General features: G+C 56.8%; 1 protein-coding gene across 9 annotated transcripts in view; it reads right to left on the bottom strand.

The window, feature by feature from the left end:
- The window catches only part of SPEG (striated muscle enriched protein kinase), a 58,588-nt gene that overhangs the window by 37,714 nt on the left and 760 nt on the right, over positions 1-20,114 (bottom strand). For 4 of the 9 annotated variants that reach the window (XR_010122418.1, XM_055290743.2, XM_055290744.2 and 1 more), the window contains exons 1-8: positions 13,655-13,753; positions 12,613-12,655; positions 11,718-11,747; positions 11,035-11,124; positions 10,616-10,952; positions 6,506-7,806; positions 4,500-4,643; positions 3,971-4,153 (exon numbers count right to left, since the gene is read on the bottom strand). Coding sequence is in view for 8 of the 9 variants with exons in the window: in XM_055290743.2 (XP_055146718.1) it covers positions 3,971-4,153; positions 4,500-4,643; positions 6,506-7,806; positions 10,616-10,952; positions 11,035-11,124; positions 11,718-11,747; positions 12,613-12,655; positions 13,655-13,687 (2,161 nt within the window). In the remaining variant the exon portion in view is untranslated. The other 5 variants (XM_055290745.2, XM_055290747.2, XM_055290742.1 and 2 more) reach the window with 5 other exon arrangements.

The following is a 20,114-nucleotide window of genomic DNA, read 5'->3' as shown; positions in this document are numbered from 1 at the left end:
GAGGAAGGAGAGAAAGCCCCTAGTCCGACCCATCCACAGAGGGCATCACCAGTGCCCTCCCAGTGAGCTCATGAGCTCAGTTCCACCTCAACCTCAAACTTCTTCAGAGCAACAGGAAAGGGGGGTGGGACAGTGTCATGGTTAGGAGTGTAGGCTTGAGAGACCGAGATAGGGCTTCAAATCATAGCTCCAGCCTCCAGCTGGCCCTAAGCTCCTAGAGCTGACCATCCCAAGAAGGCAGCCACTAGCCGCCTGAGACTATCTAAACGCAGTTATTAAAATGAAATTAAATTGAAAATGCAGTTCCTCAGTCACCACAGCTGCATTTCAAGGGCTCACTAACCACATGTGGCTAGGGCTACCATACTGGACCACACACATATAGAGCATCTCCATCATCACAGAAATGTCTATTGATCAATGCTGCTCCAGACAAAACTGCTGGGATTACAGGTGTCAGCCACTGTGTCCAGAGAGCAATTTGCTAAAGTTTTCCAAGTCTCAGTTTCCTCATCTGTAACATAGGCATAATAATAGAACCTAGCTCATAAGGCTGGATTAAACAAAATAATCAGATCAACACAGGGCCTGGTATATATGAAGCACTCAATAAGTGCTCACTGGTCATGTATTATTTATTTATTTATTTATTATTTTTTTGAGACAGAGTCTCACTTTATCACCCAGGCTGGAGTGCAGTGGCATGATCTCGGCTTATTGCAACCTCCACTTCCTGGGTTCAAGTGATTCTCCTGTTTCAGCCCCCAGAGTAGCTGGGATTGTAGGCGTATGCCACCACGCCTGGCTAATTTTTGTATTTCTATTAGAGACAAGGTTTTGCCATGTTGGCCAGGCTGGTCTCGAACTCCTGACTTCAGGTGATCCACCCGCCTCAGCCTCCAAAAGTGCTAGGATTACAAGTGTGATCCACCGCGCCCGGCCTGGTCATGTACTTTTATTTGCACCCCACACTAAGTTTATTTGCTTCATGGGCAGTTATTTCCATCACCCTAAATCACTTGTTGCTGATAACATCTCTAGGCAGATTGCAAGTGCTAAATAAAGGCTGCTGGCCTGGTGCTAGCTCTACCTCACTTTTCTATCCATATTTTTGTCTTCTCATCTGTAAAATGAGAATGTCCCCACCTGCCACACGTCCCTCCAAGGGATATGTATGGCACAATGTTATCGCCAGGAAAGAGATGTGAAAGGGCTTGGGAAAGTCTATGACACCCTCCAAACAGAAGAAACTGTTTAGAGAGCTGTAGCACTTGGCACCTGGTTGGCACTCAATAAATACTTGTGCGATGGATGTGGGCAGTGGTGGGGAATGCTTTGCTTTGGTTAAGCACACTTCTCACACTCCCAAGCCACCCGCCCCCATCCACACATCCGCTTTGGGAGAACGGCTGTGGTCTCAACAGAATGATTCAGTGGGGTGGAAAGGGTGGGAGGGACCAGGGGAGCTGGTGAGGACCAGCTCCTGCCCGCACAGACCCTGCCCCTAAACCGTGGTCCATGGGGCCGCATTCTCTAGTTATCCATTCCCTGGTTACCATGGCTCCCAACCAGGAATTGGGATCTGTGGGCCCTCAAAAGCAGGCCCTGTTGGGGTGGACCCCAAGAGGGGACTGGGCAACCAGCCCTGGTTACCATAGCACTGGGCAGGGGGAGGGTGAAGAGCAAGACGGGGAGGGGGAGGAGAAAGAGAGGGCGGTGGCTGCATGCAGGCCTCTTCCCACAATACACTGCCCACAATACACTGCCCACTGCCTCCCTCTACCTGCTCCCCACCAGGCCCACGGGCAAACTGCTGGACTGCCTCCCCTGGCCCCACCCCTCACTGCCTGCAGACTCCAGGCCTGGGACCACCCCTTGCCAGATGTCTGTGCCATCCCCAGGTTCCACCCACTTTTGCTGCTCTCAAGTCCACTGGCCCCCATCCAGCCACTCTGGACTAAACAGTGCCTTGTAGGGTAAGAAAGTCAGCTTGCTCCACAACAGCCAGAGCCAAGTCTGGACCCACATGCCTGCCCCCCAGGCCCTGGGGCCCCCGAGCCAGCCTGACTTAAGGAGGTGGCTGTCTTGCTGCAATGCCTGATGCAACAGACTAATGCGATGAAGGCTTTTTGGCTCCCCAGGGCAGAGGTGCAGAGATGCTGTGATGAGCTGAGGACACAGGGGCTGGGAAATATGGAGGGTCTGCAGGATATGGGCCTTCCAAGGGGAGAGGTGGAGTCCCCAAGGCACAGATGGGCTGAAGAAAGGGACAGAGAAGGATAAGGCACTTACTTCCCAGATCCTTGTAGAAACCTGAGCTCTTGTACACAACATCACCTGTTAATAACGCTAACAACTAACATTTGTCTACAGCTTTACAGTTCATAAAGCTCGTTCACACATTCGCTTTCATCCATGAGGACGGTGTCATTATCTCCGATTTACAAATGAGGAAACTGAAGCTCAGGAGGTTCTATGCCGCAAATACAGAACTCTCAGTCAAGGGCTGACAACTGCCTCGCCCCAAGCTGCCTTTCCAACCATAAAAGGCTCCCAAATGGCCCTGAGTCAGTATCGGGGCACCCCCCATCCCAACTCTCGCCAAATTTCAGCCCAAGCCAGGTATTGACTGGAGTCCTGGAGCCAGGCCTGGGCCCCCTCAGGGGAGCTGGAAGCTGAGTCAGAAGCCAGATCCCGGAGGTGATGGAAGGACAGAAGCATGTGGTGGAGGGATGGGCATGATTCAGCGGGGTAGGAGGGATAGGAGGAGGAGAAAGCCTGGAAAATGGGCCCCTGGGAGGGATATGCAGCTAAGGATGATGAAGACATGCAGTGGCACAAGCCAGACTGTGCAACCAAAGGCTCTACTGGAGCACAAGACTGTGATCAGATGCATCAAGAACTCCCTCACTGCTCAGGTGCTGAGGCCCTGGGACAGGCACACAGGCTCTGCCATCTTGTCTCCTGCAGCACTTCATGGAAGAAAGGGACAGAACACCATGTGCTGTTCCCCCTCTTGGCATGTCCCGCCTTCCCCGTGCCGGTCTAAATCCCAGCCTCCTTCAGGGCGCCAACGTCTCTCAGCGCAGGCATCCCAAAACACTAAGCAACTGCTCGGATGTCCTCGGCACTAGATTCATCTGCTCCGCACTGTCCCCCAACCTAGGTCCTCTGATCCAGGTCTGGTCACCCAATGGGAACCCCCTGAGGGTTGAGTGTGTTTTCCTTCTGTAATGCCCCCTGACCATCCTCACCTCCCCGAACCCCAGGCCCGGGGTCAGTGCATTGTCAGGCCCAGCAAGCTGAATGAGCTGAACTGGCCATGTACACCGACACTGATCCAGCTGAACCAGAAAGAAACTGGGCTGAATCCCAAAGAAAGTAGTCTGACACCAAGTAAGGGCTTTCACAAAAATAGAAAACAAGGCGGCCTCGGCACTGCCAGCCCCTGAGAAGTGCTCTTGGCTGTACCCTTTTTACGACTTTGGGTTCAAGAAAAGTAGGGGGAAAGTGGCTTGTGGCACTCGAAAGCATCTCTTTTTACTGGGAGGGGGGACTGTCTTACGGGGGAAATGACTTCAGAAGGCTTGTGGTGGCTCTTAAGCCCTGTGAGCGGAGAGATTCTTTTTCTCGGAAACTCAAGGACAATTTGCTTTCCCCATAGGACCCTGTTCAGGGAAATGCCATGGGAGGATGGCATTTAGAGGATGGCTAAACACAAATTTCACTGACTTCATGAATTGGCCAGCCTTGTGTGCGCCTTGGGGATTTGGCCCCTGCCCTGAGGCCAGGGCCATTTAAAATGCTTTCACCAGAGCTGCCGACACCCAGAAGGGATTGCATGGACTGCGTACGCTGGCGGGGTGCCCAAGCTTAAGGCTGAGAGTGGGAAGGGAGGGGGATTGGGGTCTGGGCCAGGGAAGAGTCACGGCTTACGCCCACCCAGCCCCAGGGTTGATGGGCTCCCTACCGGGTCTCACGGTCAGTGAGGCGGCACAGGTGGCCTGGCCCAGCTCGTTGGTGGCGGTGGCCATATAGCTCCCGGCGTCCGCTGCCCTGGCCTCCCTGAGCAGCAGGGTGTGCCGCTCACCCTCGGCCCGGAGGAGGAGGCGGCCCTCGCTGCGCAGCGCTGACCCATCCTTGTGCCAGGACACTGTGGGGAGGCACAGGGACCCGGCTTACCACGGCCCACAGGCGCCCACTGAGAATCTCTCACTCTTACCCCACACACCACACAGGAGCCCAAACCTCTCCTCTCAGCACCCCAGGGAGTCCAGAAGAGTCCACCCTCATTTTGGGAAGCTCAGGTTGCCCTCCCCTCTCTCGGGGGCCCTGAGAAATGTCCCTGAACACACACACAAGTCAGGGCAGCCCCCATGGAGGGGATAATTCCCCTCCTTCCCACCCCTCCCTTGGAGGAGTCCAAGGGAACCTCCCCTTCCCTTCTCACACACCCCCTCCCAACCTCAACCTCACCTTGGCCCAGTGCTGGAGCTCACCTTGGGGCAGGGGGTTGGCAGTGACGATACACTTGAGCAGCACGTCTGCCCCTGGTGCCACCACCACATTCTGCAGGGGGATCTCAAACACGGGGGCCTCTAGGGGCTCTTCTCCAGCAGACACGTAGGAGTCATCCGAAGACTCTGCCGGACACAGGAATAACGGGGTAAGGGGCCATGATCCCTGCAGGGATGACAGCGGGAGAGAGAGTCCTGGTGGCCTGCATCCTAGAAAGCCAAACTCAGACAGAGGGGCTTCTAGAAAGCAGGGACTTGGGGAGAAGAGGGTCTGCCTCCTGAATGTCCTTAGGGAACAAAGGAAGTCAGAAGGCGCGTTCTCAAAACAGGTCAGGGCAGCCTTGACTCCATGTTAGTGTGGCTGTTCCTCACCTTCATCCACAATTAGAGCGTTGGCTTCTGGAGAAAGACAGGACCACATTGTGTATGTCTTTAATATATCAGCCATCGTGTATGGCATACCAGGCCCTGTGCAAAGCACTTGGAGGGGCACAAGCTTTCAAACAGACAAAGGACAAGCTAAAAGCAACCCAAGACTTAAGCAATAACAGCGGTGTCACAGGGCAACACGAGGTGAATTGTCAAATGTGTGAAGCCATCGGATTCAAAAGAGTGAATGGTAGGTGGTCTGAGAGGCCTACGAAGATCAGATTTGATTTCACCCGTTCACCAAATAGTGACCCTGTACTCCCGGCATACTGAGTACTGTATGGGTAACAAGAACGCTAGAGGAAGGACCAGTGGTCCCTGCTTACAGGAAGCTCATACATACAGAGAGATGACAAACTCCACTGTCATGGCTCTCTCTGGGCATTCTCCAACTCCGACATTCTGTAAGCTAGATAAAGGACAATGTACGTAGCCAAAAAAGCAGTGAAAATCCCAATTCTGCTGTTTCCTAGCTACAAAACCTTGGGCAAATTAGCCTCTCTGAGGCTCAGTTTTGTTATCTGTAAGATGGAGGGGAAAAGACCCTCTGAAACTGACATATAGGCTGAAATGAAATAACATCTGTAAGGGCCTAGTTAACACAACGCTGGCACATAGTTGTGTGTTTGCAATAATGGTGGCCAGGAGAATGATGGACAGGGGCCTAGTTATCTCTAAAGATTCTAAGGTGGTAATACTTAAATGCAAAATAATTTTGATGAAGAAAAATACAGTGTAGTAAGTGCAATGAAAGAGATCCTGCCAGGGTCTCCCAGGAGCAGCAGGTAGAGGCATCTATTCTGGAGAAGCAGTGGAAGTGGGTCAAGGACACCTTCCTCTGCCTCTCCAGGAGTGGGCCTCAAGTTGATGTGCAGGATGAGGGGTGGGTGCAGAGCCATTCTCTTGTTGGTGATATTGTCATTACCCATGGGAAGGTTGGGAGGCAACACACAGGCAGGCATTGTGTAGGGACCACAGTCAGCTCAGCCATGTAGGGTGTAAGCCTGGGGTGAGGAGGCTAGAAGGGGAGGCTGGGTGGCCACACATGGGTCAGGGGATGGTGCCCAGGTGGGAGAGGCAGAGTAAAGAGCTATCTGGCACAAAGCGTGTCTGTAACAGGGATTTGCAAATTATTTCAGACCATCTACCATCTCTCCCCAACAGAGGGATTGGGGGTATGGGGGGGGGTCCTTAGTTTCCCACCAGTGCATCCCCCCAGTAGCGGTTCTTGATCCAACAGCCTAGCAGGCCACTGGACCCAGGGGAGCTATGGTAGGCATCTGGGTACCAGTCTTAGCTCACATCTCAGCCTCACCTAGCCTCCATCACAACACTCACGCTCCGCCTCACCAGTGGCACTCCTAGCACAAGGACTTTCACAGTCCTTTACTCAAAGTTGTGCCTGTGTCTGTGACTTCTCTGGCAAACCCACCCTTGCAGCCGGCTAGCAGCCCCAGGAGAAATCCCCGACCCCTCCGCTCCTGCTGAGCAGTCTGGCTCTCCACAAACGCCCCCCGACCGGGGTTCAGGCACCTTGTCAGCCCTCCCTGAGGCCTTACCGAGCTCAGGGGAGGTGGGCCGGGCCCGACGACCTTTGCCCTGGCTGCGGGCCCCTCGGCGGTCCCAGGGCCCCCAGGGACCGTCCTCCTCCGGCCCTCTGCGCAGCCTCTTCTCTGCCTCGGGCCCCGCCCTGTTCTTCTCCAAGGTCTGGGGTACAGCAGTGCCCTCCAGGCCCGGCGTGGCCCAGGGCAGGAAGCGCACGGCCTGCGCCGGGGGCTCCCGCTTCCGACCAGGGGGTGCTTTCGTCCTGGCCTCTGGGAGATCGGCGGCGGGGGGCGGCACAGGGCTCCTGCACTCCTGGATGGCTCTGCTCCGGGTCAGCGGGAATTGGTCCCGACGCCTAACCTCCTGCTGCGGGCCTTCCCCCGGCTCTGTCCTGCCCGCCGGCCCGCGGCTCCTGGGCCTCCCAGGCTCGTCCCCCGGCTTCCCCGCGCTGCTCGGAGAGGGCGGCTGGGCGGCGGCGGCGGGGCTCACGGCCCGCGATGTCTTGGGGGTGGAGGGCCGAGAGAAGAGCGGGGGCTCGCCGGGCTCTCGAGGGGATGGGGCGCGCTGCAGCGTGGCGCGCAGGGACTCGTGCGAGCGCACCAGCTCCTCCCGCGACGTGGAGCGGCGGATGCGGCCCAGCTCCTGGGCGAAGCGCAGCTCGAGGTCGGAGGCCGGGCTGCGCTGACGCGTGCGCTCGTCCAGCGAGGCCGCTTTCTGCTGGAACAGGCGGCGCCGCTCGGCCACGCTGCCTGGCGCCCGCAGTTCTTCCTGCGAGGCCCCGGGGGTGCCCCACGGTGCGCCGCGCTCCGACTTGGGCTGCTCCAGAGAGCGGGCCTTGCGCAGGGGCACCCAGGGCCGCAGGGGCGCCGGCGGCGAGTCGCTGCGCTCCAGGCTGCGCCGTCGCTCCTCGAAGAACTGCAGCTTGTCCAGGATGCGGGAGCCCGCGCGCACCAGCCTAGGCGAGCGGCCCAACGCCGACAGTCGGCCTGAGGCCTCGCTCAGTGGCGTCTGGGGTCGGGATTCCGCGGTGCCCGCCAGGGAGGGCCCGGACGACTTGGACTTTTTCCCTCGTTTCTCTTCGGTGGTGGTGTCCTCGGGCAGCACAGGCTCCTGAGTGCGGCGGTGGGGCGACGTGGGGGTGGCCACGGGCTGGGCCGGGGGTCCCGGCAGGGACCGCTTCCCTACTCGAGGGGACGGTGGGGGGAGCAGCGCGGATTTGGAGGGAGGCGGCTGGGCAGGGCGGCGTGGGGCTTCGCTGGCCAGCTGAGGCTGAAGGTCGGGCTCCTCCCTGCGCAACCCGCTCTGAGGGACGCTGCTGCAGAACCAAGATGGAGAAGGGTAGAAGATTCAGGGGGCCTCCTCTCCTAGACCCTTAGCTTGTGACACGAATTGGGTGGTGGGCATGCTGGGCAGGCTTGGGGGTGACATGGGCCAGATCCTCCTGCCCCCCACCCCCCACCCCACGAGGAGCGCACAGCCAGAGCAGGTGCTGGGGAGAGGCCGGCGGCTCTGGAACCACAAGATTGGGCTAATGGCTGGGTCTTGGTACAGACTCAGCCCCAGGACTCGGGCCAGCCTCCTCCCCCCAGCCCTGGAAGCCGAGAAACAGCGGAAACAGAACTGAGCATGAGGGAGAGAAAAGAATGAGGCTTAGGACCCAAAGGATGAAGTGGGGAGGGAAGACAAGGGGGGGGTGGGGGGGTGGGGAGGGGCGCTCTCAGGAATGCAGCCACCCACTCATTCCAGCCCCCAGCTGGCCCCCACACCCCTGCCCATCATCAGCAGGGCACACCCCTTCCTAGTGGTCCCTGGAAGCCAAGCAACAGCCTTCTGGACCAGGCACAAGCCTTTGGGGGGCAGTGCCCCATCCCTAGGATTCCCTAGCTGCTGTGTAGACCTGAGCCTATACCTGCTGCCACCATGAGCACTGATGGGACACAGCAGGTGGCAACGGGATGCCCAGGCTCCTACTTCCCTTGCTCAGTCTGCCCCCCATAGGCCTTTGACTTGCCCTTCCCCTGGGAAAGCTATCTTGAGTCCTTGGAAATCCCCCCTGAGAAGCACAGAAGGCCCCCCACAGGGGTATGCTCTGAAATAACTCAGCTCAGAAATAGCTACTAAGTGGGCCTGAATAGGGAGTGTGGGAGAAAAGGAGGAGGGAAGGAGCCGGTCACCCCAGAGTATCCCTTTCACTTAACAGAGCTTTGGTGCCCAAGAGCTGGGTCTCAGTTTTCCCCATCTGGACCCTTGCGGGGACAGGGGGGGGGAGCGGGTGAGGGGGCACATCACAAATAAAGATTAGCAAAAAAAAAAAAGGAATTAGATGTATTACCATACCTGACACATCAGAGAGAGCTTAATAAAAATCTGTAGCTCATTGAATATTTCCTGAGTGTCAGGCTTGTACCAAGTGCTTAAAATGCATTGAGTCATTTAATACTCACAACAGCCCTGTGAGGTAAGAACTGTGATCACCCCCATTTACAGATGAAGAAACTGAGGCATAAAAAAGGTTAAGTGCCTTATCAAGGTGACACAGCTGGGAAATGATTGTTGCTAGGATTGAAACCCAGGCAGTCAGAATCCTGAGCCCTTATTCCCTCCAAAGTGTCTGGGTTTCCAGGGGTACAGAAGGGAGGACAAGGAGTAGGGTGCCAGCCACGAGCAGTTCTAGGGGTCCCGAGTTAAGGATGTTTTAGCCTACCTGAGTCAGCCACCCACATGACAGACCCGCCTCTGACTGGGGCTAAAAGGGGCGGTGGCAATGCAGAGTGGCCTGAGAGACAGAAACCCCAGCCAGCCACCTGCAGGGAGGAAGTGTCTTCTCTGGGGGAAGGGCCGCAGAGTCCCCAGGGAAGGGCCTCTGGGAAGTGGGTGAGGCCTGGAGAGAAATTGAGGACAGCAGAGGAGGCCTCTTGCCGGCAGCTCTGAGCTCCAGGCCAGTCTCTGTACCATAGACATCACTAAGGAAATGGGTTCCTCCGAAGTTGCCATAGCAACTCCAGGCTCTGGCTGGGGCCTGGTAAAGAAAGGCAGGGAGGGAAAGGCAAGTCCAGGGCACAGGAACACCGGGTAAGGCCAAGAAGATAAGCCAAGGGAGCCTCCCCCTGGCCGTGGCCCCGCCCTGGCCCTCTCCCCTGCCCACCACTAGCCCTACTCTAACCACCCTCAAAGCAGCCTCCTCCACCAGGCCCCTTCTTTCTCCTGCATGGTGGTAGCTGCCCCCACACCCATATCCATCACAAACCAGGCCCCCCTCAGCTCCCCAAATGCCCCAGTACCTCTATCCTCAGCCACTCCCCTCTTCCACTATAGCACTCCTTCCTGTATCTGCGAGCCCCAAATCTCCAAAAATGGCTCTAGTGCCTCCAACACTTCCGCTCCTCACACCCCCTCCCGGGACAACCTTGAACCCCACCCTCGGGGACTTAGGGGTTTCCCATGAGAGAAATCATTGCAAGCCCCCTGCCACCATCACTCCCGCCCTCTCCCTCTGGCCTGGCCCCATTTCCAGCCCCTCCCTTTCCCAGCCCCCTGCCGCCCCCAGCCCATGGCCTCCTGCTTTCACAGGCCCCTTGCCCCATCTGCCCCTGGCCACCTCACTCTCTTCTCTCTCCTGCTTGCTGGCTTGTTCCCCTGCTCTCTCCTGCTCTCCCGGGAGCTGCCGTGTGGAAAGGTTCTGTTCCTCCCAGAAAAAGGCCCACATGGGAACAGGAATGTGCAGAGAGATGAAAAGGCAGCAGCTGCTGAGACAGCAGGCACGGAGGGGGCCCCCGGGTTGGGGGAGGGATCCTGGGGACAACTGGAGCCTGAATGGGTGAGGCAGAAGAGGGCCCCTGAGAAACTGGAGATATTGGAGGAGACAAGGAAGGGACAGCAGGGTCCAGGAGACCATGGAGATGGCATGGTGAGCCAGGACAGGTGGGAGCAGGGGGATGTGGGCGGTGATGGCTCAGGAGGAGGAGGGAGCAGTGTGGGAAGATGGAGTGGCAGCAGGGGGTGAAGAAGTGCACAGAGAGATGGATGGGGCAGGGTGATGGGTGGAGGCTGACTGAGCAGTGAGGGCAGCGCAGGACAGCGTGGTGAGATGGGGCAGTTCGGGCCCAGGTAAGGCCGTTACTTACACGTGGATAGAGAGCGCCCGTCCTCTGTACAGGCTGAATGCGCTGCCGTACAGGTCACTGGCCACGGAAAGGCTATCCTCTGACCCCCAGCTTGCGCCCACCAGATTAGCTCGAGATGCCCGCACCAGCGGCTCCACCCCCAGGTGCCGTGGCCCGGCCCCGGTTGCCTGTGCTTGCCTTGGGCTGCCCGGGAGGCGGCGGGTGCCACCCCCACTGCCCGCTTCCTGCTCCAGGACCGTCTGCCCGCTGCCCCACCAGCTCACTTGCTCCTCTGAGGTGCCTGTCACGGAGGTCGGGGGTGTGTCCAGGGAGGTGCCCACCAGGGTGTCAGAGCCCCCTAGAGAAAGGAGCACCGTGAGACTGAGGCACCCCTTGTGGGAAACCCGCCTGCCTGCTCTTTGTACACCCCAGGAGCTCACCCGTGGGGGTGCTGAAGGCCCCGTCATCCCGAAGCTCCAGGCGCTGGGTCCCCTGCACGTCGCTGATGTCATCCTCAGCAGTCTCTGAGTCTGGAGAAGAAGGGGTCTGTGTGGGCAGGGCCCTCCTCCCTCTGCCTCCAACTCTTCTCTATTGCCTTCTGCCTCCCTGCCAACAGCAGGCTCCATCTTATCACTGGCAGGGCTGCCAGCACCTCCTCTCTTTTGCTCCCTACATCCCCTGCCCAGCCTGGGCTGCTCAGGATAACCCCTCCCATGCCAGTGCCCTGGCTCCATCTCTGGGCCCCTGGTTACTCACGTTTACCTCTGTAGGGCCCTCCAAACTGCCACCCCCTCCCCGCCTGCCAATATCTTAATGGATTATCAGGGCCTCCTCCCTTCTCCCTCCTCCCCTTGTCAGTGAAAGCTTAAGCCCCTGTGCAGCCCCAAAATCATCAGGTCCTAGGTTCCAAGGCTCTAAAGTCTGGGTTCCAGTACCCCAGGAACAAAGAGGAGTCACCTCAGAGTCGTACTGCCAGGGCACTCGACCAACCGCAGGGCCAGCCTGTCCTCTACCCCAAACCAGCTGGAAGGCATTGGGTACAGCTGAGGCAGGGTGAGGAGAGGCCGGAGCCGCGTGGGAAAGGGGGGGACATGGGGGGCTAGAGCAGGAGCCAGTTTCCTACCGTAACTTTGCTTTCTGCAGGAGCGGAAAACTTCGCTTCCATAGGAGCAGCAGGAGAGAGACAGGGACAGACTGTTATCAGAGCGTTTGTGGGGCAGGGCATGGAGGGCAGTCAGGACAGAAGGGGCGTGAGGTACCCAGTCCCCAGAAGTGCCCTGTGGCAATGGGTGGGGAGGGAGATACCTGGGACGTGCCCAGCACTGGGGACCCCCATAATTGGGCTTGTTATTCCAGCTGCCCCAGTGGTTCTGGTATCCTTGGCACTTACTGGTGCTGCCACTGGCCACATACACACACACACACCTGCTTGTGTCCAGTCCAGCCGCAGACCTGGGCCTCCCATTAGGAGTCAGGCCCACCCTCTATTACAATATTTGCATTGTGCTTTGACCCCTCCTTGCAAACCAACCCCTTATCTGTCTGCATCATGATGTGACAGGCACCTTCCTCAAGGTCCCTCTCTTCTACTGTTGAATCGTCCTCAAAAATGCCCAGTGGTTAGGTTAGGAGCAAAGGTTCCTGGGAGTATTTTCAACTTTCCCAGATTCTAGCAGGTTCTGTGCCTCAGTTTCCCTCTGGCTGCCATGACAAGCAGGAGCCATGTACTGGTTGCCAAAGCATGGCAATGAACTCCTTCCCATTAGGCCTCACATGGAGAGCAGGGCACCCAGTCCATGCAGAGGTGTGCTAGTGAGCCGCCCTCCCTGCTGCTGGGTCCTCTCTCAGCTGTAGGGCACAGGGGGCCTGGTCGGGTGGGTGGTAGATAAGTGTGGGGGTGTGTGGGAGGGTCCCACATCTTATGGGCTGTCTTCAGGGCCTCAATGCCTCACAGAGGGACAGGGACCAAGAGGAGGAGTAGGCATGGGCTACAGCAAGGACGCCCACGGTCCACGCACCATGGGTGAGTCGGCCAAAGGCCCGGCGGGAATGGCCGGTTTTCTGAAAGAGAAAAGCCAGAATGAGTAGTTGAGGGGGAGGCTTGTTCCTAAGGTCCCTGTGCCTCCCATCCAGACCTGCAACATCAAGCAGAAACTCATTCCCTGGCCAGTGTGTGTGTGAGAGGGGAGGTGGGCAGAGACCCAGAGTGACCAGCTTCCCCTATAGGGAATGGCTCCCCTGCCTTCTTCCAGGGTACCCAGCTGGGCTCTTGGGAGGAGCGGGGGAGGAAGGAGAGAACGGCAGGCTGCAGGTGGAAGCTGGAACATCCCACCGGACAGAGGCTCACAGCCCGGGACCAGGGCAACAGCCCGAGAGAAACAGGATAGAAGACGAGGTAGTCAGGCTCAGTGAGAAGGAGAAGATGGGGATGCGGGGGTCGGGGTGCTTGAGTGACTGGGAGATGGAGGAACGAGGGCACAGATTCCTGCTGGGGGGAGGACAGATACCTGGGTAGGTGTCAAGGGAGTGGGGGAGGGATGATGGGGGCAGAGGGCCAGAGCCTCACGAATGCAGGAGGCCCAGGTGCGCGGAGGACAGGGCAGGGCTTGGGGAATATATTGAGCTCAGCGCAGATCCGTGCGCATTGCTTTCAGGAGCTCCGGAAGATGGAAAGCTCCAGAGTGGGGGGCTGGGGCAGACCGGGCAGGGGGCCAGGGCCCGGGGTTGAGGTTGGACAGAGAGAGAAGATGTGGCAAAGAAGCAAGTGGGCGCTCCACGCCGAACGCTGCAGCGGGGGCCTTCCCCGGTGGTCGCGGGGATTGCGGGCGATCGGGGAGCGGGGGGTCTGCCCTTCAGCGCGGGGAGGGGCCTGCGCGCTCAGGACACAGACCCGGGCGCCCCTAGATCGCGCCCGGCCCGCCGCCCTCGGCGGGGCTCGGGTGGGGCAGGCGCCGATCCAGCACCCCTTCCACCGGGCCCAGCTGCGGTGACCCGCCCTCCCTCCGGGGCGCCCAGGCCTCCCTGCCCCCTCCCGGCGCCGCCCGCCCCCGGAGCCCTCACCTGGAAACGCTTCTTCACCCACAGCTTCTTCATGGCGGGGGAGGGGGCCGGGCCGGCGGCCGGGCGAGGAGGGGACGGGCGGGGGCGGGGCGGAGTCGGAGGCGGGGCCGGGGGCGAGCTGGGGAGCGGGCGGGAGCCGGCGCGGGTGGCGGAAGGAGCCTGGGGCCTCGGGAGCCGGGTGGGGGTAAGGCGGCGACGGCGGCGGCAGCAGCGGCGGCGGCGGCGCTGGAGTCCGCCCCTCCCTCGCCAGCCTGCACCCCACCTGGGGCCCCTTCCTTGTCCTGTCCCCCTACTTCCCCCGGGGAGGCCCTCACCTGCCTCCCTACACAACCACCGGTCACCTCCTGACGCCGAGAGCCATGGACCCCCACCCTGCATCTGCCTCCTGAGCCCTAGACACATGAGGAAACTGAGGCACAGAAAGGGGTGCAATGGCCTCTAGCTCAGGCCACTTTCTGGCAGCCCAGCGCAGCCTCCTCCCACCCTCACCTCCTCCCGCGGGGCCTCTCTGGAAGGTCAGCAGCATCTCGACTTGCTCATTCCACAAACATGCGCGCACACACACTGTGCCAGGCAGAACCGAACTCGCCGAAGGGCAAAGCGCCGGGTGGGGGCGCCTAGGTCAAACGCAGGGCAAGGGTCCTGGCGGGTGTGGACTGCGTGTTAACATGGACTCAGACTGTGAAAACCTTAAGGCTTCTCAAGAAAGCCAGAGAAGGTTTTATCTTGCCTTACCTCTTGATTGTCCCATGCGCGGCCCCCTACCCCCATACATTCACACACACAAGCAAAGGTGCACAGAGGTACCCCCATTATTCACAAAGTTGGCCAGTGTTCTCAATCACAGGGAAGCACACTCACCAAATTTTTTGTGTGTTCCACCCAACCCCTGCCCTATTCAGCACTACGCACACTTTGCATACACAAAATTCTATCCTCCCCATGACCATTATAGCTATGTTTCTTTAGCAGTTACTAAATGCCAAGCACTTTACAAATGTTACGTCATTTACAATAATCCCATGAGCTTGAAACCGTTATAGATAATCCTATACCCATTTAACTGACAAGTGACTGAGTCTCAGAGAAGTCCTATCACTTAGTCGAAGCCATACAGGTTCTGGAACTCCATGTGTCCTGGAGATGGGAATTATCATCCCAGTGAGCACAGGTAGTGCCAATCCTGGTTTCTGAGCTGTGACTACTAAGTAACTATTAACAGTTATTGCATGTTTGGTATGTGCCAGGCATTGTGCTAAGCACTCTATGTGAATGAGCTCATTTAATCCTCATGACAAGAGGGAGACTAAGACACAGAGAGGTTACTTGCCCAAGGTCACACAGCCAATAAATTGAGGGAGCCGGAATTCCAACTTAGGCAGATACATGAGAATCACTTATGCCCAGGAGGCGAGGTTGTAGTGAGCAGAGATTGCACCACTACACTCCAACCTGGGTGACAGAGCAAGACTCTGCTTCAAATAAATAAATAAATAAATAAATAATAAAATAAAATAAATACAGGGACAGACTGATGAGTTTTGTTCAGCCTGCACAATGTTTGGGCTGGAGCAATCATGCCTGAGCTCAGCGCACCTCCCTCATTTTCAGTTTCTACTTGACCCCTGCAGTTATTTGAGTCTGTGGCCCCTTTATTTTATTTTAGATTTCTTTATTGTTTTAGAGACTAGGTCTCACTCTGTTGTCCAGGCTAGAGTGCAGCAGTGCCATCATGGCTCACTGCAACCTTGACCTCTTGGGCTCAAGAGATCCCCCACCTCAGCCCCCCAAGTACCTGAGACTACAGGTGCATGCCATCATGACCAGCTAATTTTTTCAAAAATATTAAGTAGAGATGAAGTCTCATTATCTTACACAAGCTGGTCTCGAACTCCTGGGCTCAAGCTATTCTCCTGCTTCCGCCTTCCAAAATGCTGGGATGATAGGCATGAGCCACCGCACCTGGCTGCTCTTTTATTCTAAAGTTTAGGTCATGTCTTGTACATTCTGGGTGCATACAGGTGTTCTTGTTTCCTAGATCATCAGAGCAAATTACAAGTACAGACACATGCACAGGGACGTGTGCTGAGAGGGCACATATGTGTGTCCACACTCGTTCCAGCCAGAGGACCCTGGACACCCATGGGCACTTTCCCTATACACCCCTAAACACACCCACTCACAGATGGGGAGCTGAGTGACGAGAGGGGGTAACTTGAGCCCCTGTTCCCCAGGAGAATCCGAGGGGCTGGCACATTCCGTAGCAAAAATAACCAATGGGCAGCGGGCGTGAGTGACGGGACAGCTGGGCCCAGGAGGGGCCAGCAGGATTCTGTGTTCCTGCTCTGGGTCGGCACTGCTCACTCCTGAAGGGCTGGCCTGGAACATGCTCTCCCAGTGGGCCTCCCCAGCTGGCCCCAGATTGCCCCATTTTTCTCCCATAGCTGGGCAGCTGTGTCTCCCTGCCACTCCCCCAAACCCAGACTTCCAATTTCTGCACTGCCAGCATTTCCCTCTAACCAGAGAAAATCCAAATCTCCATCCTATGCCACAAGCTCCCACCCCACCTCCCGTTTGTCTCCTCTTTCCTGCCTCAGTTCAGTTTCTCCCTTCCCTCATTTACCACCCTGCTCTGTATTTCTGACATACTATGTAATTTCCGTATTTACTATGTTTATTGTGCATTGTCTGTCTCCCCTCACTAGAAAGTTATCCCCTGGAGGACATAAATTTTGGTCTCCCTCAACCCCCTGACTTGTGTATCGAAAGCACATAGTAGGCACTCAATAAATATGGAAGGGGGTGGCAGAGCTGCAGGTGGAGAGGGTAAGCAGTGATGGGAATGGGACACTAAATCTTCCTGCAACCACTTCCATTCATCCAGCCTTCCCCCTTCTCTGTCCTAACCCATATTCTGTCCCCAGAGGTCTTTAGCCAGAAAAGTGACCATCTCTCATTCCACTCAGGATTCCCCTGGAGAGGGTCCCAGAGCTCCTCTCTGCTCCCACTCTGGCCTCTCCTCCGCTCACTGGTCAGCACTTGGCATGCATGCATGTTGACACTCCCCATACCCATTCCCAGCTCCATACTACTTTCCACCTGGCTTTTCTAGCCAGACATTCTAAATTCCAGGTGAAAAAGAATAACTGCAGAATATTCCTCAACACAGGTTCTGGTACATTCGTCAACCCTTTCCTTGCCTAAATTGGCCCTCTCTCCCTATCTCTAAGCTCTCCCCTCCAAGCCTTCAAGTCCCCAGGATGGTTCATTACCATGTATTGATCTTTGGCCCTTCTGATTAACACCAGAATCTTCCAGGCCCTAGCTATGAAGCTCCAACTAACACACCATGTGAGCATCATAAGCTCACCTCTTCTCTCGGCTGTGCCTTCTCCTGCTTCCCCTCTGCCCTTTAGTGCAGGTCTGCCCTTCAGCTACACACGCACACCCACAGCTTTGAGGGTAGCACTTGCTGTGGTCACTGGATTTGCATGTGGCTCCTCAGCCTGTGCAGGTGGGAGCCTGATATTTTGAAAAAGAAGAATGCCTGCCTATCTTGGAAACTAGGCCAGAGATGGATTTGGAGATATTGACCGAGAAAGATGGTGATGATGATAAATCCTTGACAGTCTTCCCACACTTCTCTTTCTGTGGACAGGCAGTATGGACCCAGACTTAGATAACTGGTTTTCAGACCTAGCTCTGGCACCTCACTAGCCTTGGGAACTTCGGTAAATTTCCTCTTTGAACCCCAGTTCTTCTATATGAATAATAGTCATAAAAGTAACCTAGGGTTTGGAAGATTAAATAATTAAATGAGACAGGGTACTTACGCATGTTAAGGATTCTACAAGTATCCTGCATTTCTGCAATCTTCACCCCCTTTGTTTCCTATTCTTTCCTCATTTCTACATCCCCCAAATCTCAACACCACCACCCCTAGTTTCCCATCCTCCAAACTTTCCAGGCTGTAGCCCATTCGCCTTCTCATGACCCCAACTTCCCAGAGCCATGCCCAAATCCTTCCATCCTTGAGCTAACATATCCGGCTTCAGGAGTGCCAGGAACCTAGCAGCACTTTGTCTTATTGAGCCAGCAATCCCAGCCAGGAAAGCATGTCCTTCCCTCTGCAGCCAGGTCCTTGCTTGGCTTCCTCGAGTACCCTGAAGTCCTCCTGCTGTTGTTTCCAACCAAGAAAGTTTTCCATGAGTAAGTCTGAGCAATGCCAAGCTGCTTGCCCGGCTGCCCTGGAGCAGGAGCTATCACTGGGCAGGGGCTGGTGGGGGTGGGCAACAGAAGGGATAGGAAGCCAGATTCACCCAGTCAGTCCCTCAGCATCACCAAAGCAAAGCCCCTCCCTCCTCCAAAGCATGTGGGATAGGTGTAATAGTTACACACATGGTTCTTTGCAGTGGGACAGACTGAGGCCTCCACCTATTCTGCTACCTTCTATCTGCACAATCAGGACATGTTCTCAAAGGTTATTTGCTGCAGCCCAATCCTCTTCCTATTCTCATATGAATGTCAAAGGGCCCCTGATCCAGCCCCACAGCACCCAGGACCCTTTTCTCACCCCAAGCCTCTCAAGCCTGCTGTTCCACCAGAGCAGCCCAGCCTGCACACTGTCAGCCTGGCCTCTGTCTAGGTATGCCCAGCCAGGCTCAGCGCTGCTGACCACACCACCAAGACTGCAGAGGGGCTGAGCAAACAGCCCTGCTGGGGGCTCTCACACCTCATCACCGCTTCCCACTTTGACGGACCAAGGCAGGCCAGGAGGCACCCATCTTGAGAAATGCCAGGCCTGGGTCAATCATGTGACAGCTACTTTCCCAGCACTCTCCCTCCCTCTCTCGCTCTCTCCTCTCTCTCCAGAACTTCTTGAGGAGTACAAGGCCCCCAGAGCCAAAACCAGGAGGACTGAGTTCTCAGTTCTGGGATGTCCATAACTAGCTATGTCTCTAACTAGACTAGTACATCTTAGTCAGAGCTCCCGATCTTTGGCCCACAGTGTCCTTGCCTGTGAAAGGATGTGTTTGGAGCTGCAGTTCTCTGTGAGCCTTTCCAACTTTATATTATGACCGTTACTCTCCTTCTCAGCTCTTTTGTTCCCTTCCCTAATCTCTCCCCCAGTCATATTCTCATCAACTCATCTATCTTACCTTTTGATCTATGTTCTATTTTCAGCCCTCTTTGCCCCTGGGGGGACCAGAGCTGAGATCCCCAAAGAGTCCACACCTTCCCCAGCTCCGAAGTCTGCTAGAATGCACCCCATCCCCTGACCCCAGGCTGGGGAAGCCTGTACCTATCCAGGTGCTAGGCCAACCAGGAGACGCCAGCCTTGGCCCTCTCTGGCCCAGGCCTGGCCACAGAGACTCCAGGAAGGTGGGCAGAGCCGGGCTGGGGGAGACGAGATGCTGATGGAGGGAGGCCAGCCCGGCTCCCTCTCCTGACTCGGCTGTGTCTTAGAGCCTTCTTGCCCACCTGCTGCTGAGGGCTTTCCTCCCTATGCCTCCTCCCCAGCCTCCAAGGACTTACCCCTGCACAGCAGCACCCAGGGGAGTGACATGTCCCTCTTAAAAACGTCCAGGGGAGTGAACCTCCCGCTCCTTGCCATCTCTCCCAGCTGTAGCCTACTTCCTCAGAATTCTGTTTCTCAAGGCGCAACCTGCCCAAGGCTCTGCCTTTGGCTAGAGAAGAACCACTTGGCATACTCAAGGGCTAAGGAAATCAAAAAGAAAGCCCCCAAATGGACCCAAGGCTAACAGCCCTGGCCTGGCCTCCATGGCAGCCCCAGCTGGACCATGAGCACTGGGCCCAGCCTCCTGCCCTCCCCTTCTGCCTCAGACCCTCAGCCTCTTCTTCACACTGCACCTGGAAATCTATGGGCGGGGGACAAGCACTGGTCCAGAGCATCCCTCTTCCATGCTCTGGAAACATCCACTCTGGAAGCTCAGGTAGACATGGTCCATGAGCTTCCCATTCCAGCTCCACGTGCCCATACCTCACCTGTTTGCACCACCACACAGAATCCAGAGCCCTCCACAGCACCCATGCAGGCACACGCCTGCATGTGGATTCTCAAGCACTCACCTCCATTCATGCCCATGGGGCCCTGGCCCTGGCTCCACCTCCTCCTACCCTGGACCCTGTTCACACGTGGCCACCCATAGGCCTCTTCCACACCCTGCCTAGAGCTGACCACATCAACCCTGCCACGGCAGTGGCCTGCAGGGAGCTCTGAGCCATCCCTTCAACAGTGCAGCCTGGACCAGAGGAGCTGGTCCCCTCCTTCAGACATGCACTTCCCTGTTAAGGGGCTGATCAGAGTGTCAATCTCACATTTAAATTATGGAACTGAAGGACACCCTTTCCCCCAGGAGACTTTTCTCTACAGGAGGATAAGAACTTCCACCCCAGAATTCCCTGAGAGGCGGGAGTGGGTCTCATGCTTGGCTTATCA

This window comes from Symphalangus syndactylus, chromosome 8 (genome assembly GCF_028878055.3).
Source record: "Symphalangus syndactylus isolate Jambi chromosome 8, NHGRI_mSymSyn1-v2.1_pri, whole genome shotgun sequence".
In the NCBI taxonomy this organism is placed as follows: domain Eukaryota; kingdom Metazoa; phylum Chordata; class Mammalia; order Primates; family Hylobatidae; genus Symphalangus; species Symphalangus syndactylus.
Note: the sequence above shows the minus strand (reverse complement) of the source record. Positions and strands in the feature narration are given on the sequence as shown.